Source organism: Schistocerca nitens, chromosome 5 (genome assembly GCF_023898315.1).
Source record: "Schistocerca nitens isolate TAMUIC-IGC-003100 chromosome 5, iqSchNite1.1, whole genome shotgun sequence".
In the NCBI taxonomy this organism is placed as follows: domain Eukaryota; kingdom Metazoa; phylum Arthropoda; class Insecta; order Orthoptera; family Acrididae; genus Schistocerca; species Schistocerca nitens.
The window spans coordinates 85,370,766-85,376,765 of record NC_064618.1 but is presented as its reverse complement, the minus strand read 5'-3'; the positions used below and the strand labels follow the sequence as shown (position 1 = coordinate 85,376,765).

Below are 6,000 nucleotides of genomic sequence, written 5' to 3'. Positions count from 1 at the left end.
GTTTTTGTATTGGACTGATAAAGGTGTCATCTGTTGTAATCACATCAGAAAACGTGTGCTATTTGATCTCTCAGGTTTTCTTGGCATGATTGATTAATGCCGAGTTGTTGTTTCCATTTTACGCACAATATTTCTACAACCGACCTAGTCATCGTCTTTGGGTGCTGCAAGGTTTGCTGCTATGCATCCATAGAAGATGGCTGGGTCAGTTGTCGAAATATTGGGTGTAAAATGGAAACAGCAACTCGGCAGAAATTCAGGTAAATAGTGCATGATCGTGTCATTTCTCTCAGCTTTCACAGTATGACTGAGTAATCATATGATTCTGGGCACTCTGCCACATTGCTTACGTTTTACTCACAATATTTCTACAGGTGATCCAGCAATCTTCTTCACGTGCTGCTAGTTTTGCTATTATGCACCTGGAGATGATGGCTGGGTCAGTTGTCAAAATATTGTGAGTAAAACAGAAATTACTACTAGGCAGAACACCTGGAAACATACTCATGCAGTATTTACCTGAATTTCTTGGCTTTGCTTTTTACTTTGTATTTTCCCTTAAAAATTACCAAATAAGGACAGCTGTTGCATAAATGTGTAATCTTTGGACAGTTTGGTTTGCATTTACTGCTGTCATCTGCAATAAGAGGTTACTTACTCTTTATGTATATGAGTTCTGAGAAGAATAATGGACATTAGATACATTGTATTATCAACAGAGGGTACATTTCATTTATAGTGTTAAATAGAGAAGATAGATCATACCCAAAGGCTAAAGTTATTGAATCATATTGTCGCAGGTGACAACTTTCAGAACTAGCAACAAAATGTGTAGTGACAAGATTAATTGGCAGAGGGTGTGTCACATTAAAAAGAAGTTCTAGGGTCTGAATGTGCACTGATTAATGCCAAGATAAACTGGATTAGGAACCACAGTGCACATGGAGGTTATAACTTGTTGTGCTTCAGTAATACCACCTCTCTCACATAAAAGTGCATCAGTAGTGAAAAAAATAGTTGAAGTATGCAAGAAACTGCATATAAAAAGCTCACTATTTCTTTTAGAGTTGTAAGATATGGAATAATGTACTACTTCAGCTTACACACATACAGGCATCATAAAGCTAGTTACTTCCTATGCTTGTTTATATACAATTTGAGTATAAATATCACAATACATACACAATTATCATAAACAAAAGCCACTTATAATTTAAGCGGTATTAAAATGTATAACTTTTTAAAAGGCAGTATAATTGTGTTAAAACAAGAATGATGGGAACTTCACACTGACTGTTGTAAGTGGTTGGACTGAGAGAATGTACAGCTTCCTGTGACAGTGTGAGAAAGAGTAAAATAAAATTATCAGAGCTTTTCCTTTTGGTTATTTTGAATCTCTCTTGACCAAATACAAAGTGTATGTGAAGAGCTATACAATTTTAAAGATAAGAATATCTGCATCCATGCCAGAGTATTGCAGCAGTTTTCATTATTTGAGATGTAATATGCATCCTGAAATAGTAAAATAGTTACATATTGCGTAGAACTTTACTTTCCTGAGATACGTAATTGCTATTTAACATCCATATGCAGAAAAAAGGACAAACACTGTTCGCCATGAAAGTGGTTAATGGACTCCATCGCAAATAACAGTGAAGAAAGTTGAAAAATAAACACAACATTTCTACAAATAATTGTAAATATTAGTATAAAAGGCCTCCATTTTAAGGATCACATGTTCTCTAACACTTCAACCAAAAAATCCTGATTAGTAACACAAACAAGTATGTCTCACTTTTAATAAGTTTTTTTTTTGTAAATATATGTACTTTGCAGGTGTGTACATATGTTTTGGTATTTGAGACATCACTGTATAACATCTACGTGCAGTATCATAAGTAGAAGGCCCTGCTTATTATTTCCATTTAGATTTTTTTATCACAATAATGAAGAAAACAATAGCTGCTAGTTATATTATTACTTAGTTCTGCACCATATCATTGTGCAGGCAATATATCATAATAAAAATTATTTCACTTATTCTAATGTGCCACATTTAACAAGAAACTCTTCAGTTAGCATATATAAATTGCAAATGTTCATTTGTAATTGCAGGCAGATGTGTGGACATCAGAGTGAACACTTTTTTGTGGTATTTTTAAATTTACAATATTTTGTCACCCAGTAATTTTTTTTTTCCTTTACTGAGTGTGAGATCATTGAATAAGTGAGCTAAAGCTAGCACTTTCTATTGTTATTTGCCCCTGAGTGATGTTGCATATAGTCCGAGCGTCGCAGTACTTTCTTCCTGGAATTATTTTCACGAGCCTTGTTCTGGCGCTCAAGATGATTTCTCTTGAGCATTTGGCATGCTCTGCGCTGTTGCACCTGTAGCAATGAAAATAAGTTTATAAAACAAATATGAAATAAATCAGAATTCTATTAAAATTGGAAGAGGAACACGTTTAGTTACAAGGAGAATCAAAATATATCTCTCTGATTATTGCCTTGTGTAATGTCTTAAATTTTGGGTAATGTAGACAGTATTATGCAGTGAAAGCTCTGCCTTATGTTCAGTTTGCACCGTTAGACAAAACCAAAGTTGCAAGACCCATACTGCAATCAACAACAGCTTGCAGCTACCAGAAAGGAAGGCATGTGGGGATGACATAATAAAGGAGGCTCTGCCAAGCAGTATACATAGAAGAATGTCAGAGTAATTTTAAATCATGTGATAAAGTTGCATTGCATACAGCAGAGATTCATCTGTTGCTTAAAAATTCTCATAGCTATTTCCTTATTTCCTGTGGAATGCTTCTTTCTATATGATTGTGTAAAATGATTTCTGAAAAATTTATTGCAAATGGCATATAGATGATCTGTAAGAAATGTGTGTGTGTGTGAGAGAGAGAGAGAGAGAGAGAGAGAGACTGCAGTGAATGATAATGTGTTGTGAGATTATATGAATGCATGGGGTCTGTTCTTTTGGACAAGTCCAAAGAACAGACACCACATGATATCCGCAGCTATGATACATATTATGTGAATTGAAGATAGAGAGGAAAGGAAAAAGGAACAGAATGGAACACATGATGTGAGCTGCATCGGGATTTTATGTGGATTCAGTGGCAACGACTGAAAATGTGTGCTAGTCTGGGATTCGAAACCAAATCTCCTGCTTAATAGGCTGTTGTGTTAACCACTGTGCCACCAGACACAGTGTCTATCACAGTTGCACAGACTATCTTGATGTGCCCCTCGGCTGACCCACATTCCTATCTAGCTCCACCTATCCATGGTTCCTGTCTAGCCTCTACACTCACTCAAATTCCCACAGGAGATCGAATGTGATTCTGCAGTCACACTGAAGCTGGTGGATTCACAGCACATCGAGGCAACTCAATTATACAAATGCGCGGTGTGTGTCCTTTTGGAACAGAATCCACAACTGTGACATGTATTATGTAAACTGAAGGTGGAGGTGGGGGAGTAATGAAAGGAATTCATGATGTCAGCTGCATTGGGACTTAAACAGTCAGTGGCAATATGTCCAAAAGAATAAATGTCACACATTCATACCATTGAGTTGCCTCGATGGGCTATGAATCCCCCATCTTCAGTGCGAATGCACAATCTCGTCTGACCTCCTTCAGCAATCTCAGTAGTGAGCCTGGCAGACATGAACAGGGTCTGCAGATAGGTAGCAATCGCTGGGAATGTGTGTTGGCCGAGGGCATACTGATATGTTGTTGTTGTTGTGGTCTTCAGTCCTGAGACTGGTTTGATGCAGCTCTCCATGCTACTCTATCCTGTGCAAGCTTCTTCATCTCCCAGTACCTACTGCAACCTACAGCCTTCTGAATCTGCTTAGTGTATTCATCTCTTGGTCCTCTACGATTTTTACCCTCCGCGCTGCCCTCTAATACTAAATTGGTGATCCCTTGATGCCTCAGAACATGTCCCACCAACCGATCCCTTCTTCTGGTCAAGTTGTGCCACAAACTTCTCTTCTCCCCAATCCTATTCAATACTTCCTCATTAGTTATGTGATCTACCCATCTAATCTTCAGCATTCTCTTGAAGCACCACATTTCGAAACATTCTTTTCTCTTCTTGTCCAAACTATTTATCGTCCATGTTTCACTTCCATACATGGCTACACTCCATACAAATACTTTCAGAAATGACTTCCTGACACTTAAATCTATACTCGATGTTAACAAATTTCTCTTCTTCAGAAACCCTTTCCTTGCCATTGCCAGTCTCCATTTTATATCCTCTCTACTTCGACCATCATCAGTTATTTTGCTCCCCAAATAGCAAAACTCCTTTACAACTTTAAGTGTCTCATTTCCTAATCTAATTCCCTCAGCATCACCCGAGTTAATTCGACTACATTCCATTATCCTCGTTTTGCTTTTGTTGATGTTCATCTTATATCCTCCTTTCACGACACTGTCCATTCCATTCAACTGCTCTTCCAAGTCCTTTGCTGTCTCTGACAGAATTACAATGTCTTCGGCGAACCTCAAAGTTTTTATTTCTTCTCCATGGATTTTAATACCTACTCCGAATTTTTCTTTTGTTTCCTTTACTGCTTGCTCAATATACAGATTGAATAACATCGGGGAGAGGCTACAACCCTGTCTCACTCCCTTCCCAACCACTGCTTCCCTTTCATGTCCCTCGAATCTTATAACTGCCATCTGGTTTCTGTACAAATTGTAAATAGCCTTTCGCTCCCTGTATTTTACCCCTGCCACCTTTAGAATTTGAAAGAGAGTATTCCAGTCAAGATTGTCAAAAGCTTTCTCTAAGTCTACAAATGCTAGAAACGTAGGTTTGCCTTTCCTTAATCTTTCTTCCAAGATAAGTCGTAAGGTCAGTATTGCCTCATGTGTTCCAGTGTTTCTACGGAATCCAAACTGATCTTCCCCGAGGTCCTACTAGTCTTTCCATTCGTCTGTAAAGAATCCGCCTTAGTATTTTGCAGCCGTGACTTATTAAACTGATAGTTCGGTAATTTCCACATTTGTCAACACCTGCTTTCTTTGGGATTGGAATTATTATATTCTTCTTGAAACCTGAGGGTATTTCACCTGTCTCCTACATCTTGCTCACCAGATGGTAGAGTTTTGTCAGGACTGGCTCTCCCAAGGCCGTCAGTAGTTCCAACGGAATGTTGTCTACTCCGGAGGCCTTGTTTCGACTCAGGTCTTTCAGTGCTCTGTCAAACTCTTCACGCAGTATCGTATCTCCCGTTTAATCTTCATCTACATCCTCTTCCATTTCCATAATATTGTCCTCAAGTACATCGCCCTTGAATAGACCCTCTATATACTCCTTCCACCTTTCTGCTTTCCCTTCTTTGCTTAGAACTGGGTTTCCATCTGAGCTCTTGATGTTCATACAAGTGGTTCTCTTATCTCCAAAGGTCTCTTTAATTTTCCTGTAGGCAGTATCTATCTTACCCCTAGTGAGATAAGCCTCTACATCCTTACATTTGTCCTCTAGCCATCCCTGCTTAGCCATTTTGCACTTCCTGTCGATCTCATTTTTGAGACGTCTGTATTCCTTTTTGCCTGCTTCATTTACTGCCGTTTTATATATTCTCCTTTCATCAATTAAATTCAGTATTTCTTCTGTTACCCAAGGATTTCTACTAGCCCTCGTCTTTTTACCTACTTGATCCTCTGCTGCCTTCACTACTGCATCTCTCAAAGCTGCCCATTCTATACTGATATAGGCCACGGAATTGCAATATCTAGCATGTCTGGATGACATAGTGGGTAACACAGAGACCTAGTAAACGGGAGATCTTGGTTTTGAAATCACGGTCCAGTGCATTTTTTTGCTTGGTGCTGCTGCCTCCACATAAAGTCCCAATCCAGCTGGAATCATGAGTTTCTCTCCTTTCTCACCATCCACCCCCTCCACCTTCAGTTTACTTAATTTGTTATGTGATGTTGCACACAAACACATAAATTGACATGGATGCAA

At 38.6% G+C, this 6,000-nt stretch overlaps 1 protein-coding gene across 2 annotated transcripts in view; it reads right to left on the bottom strand.

Annotated features, from left to right (window-relative positions):
- Positions 1 to 1,722: 1,722 nt before the first annotated feature.
- LOC126259556 (tumor protein p53-inducible nuclear protein 2) overlaps positions 1,723 to 6,000 on the bottom strand; it is a 70,148-nt gene continuing 65,870 nt past the window's right edge. For both annotated transcript variants that reach the window (XM_049956446.1, XM_049956447.1), the window contains exon 4: positions 1,723 to 2,388. In XM_049956446.1, the coding sequence (XP_049812403.1) occupies positions 2,239 to 2,388 (150 nt within the window). In that variant the 3' untranslated portion in view covers positions 1,723 to 2,238. The remainder of the gene's footprint in view (positions 2,389 to 6,000) is intronic.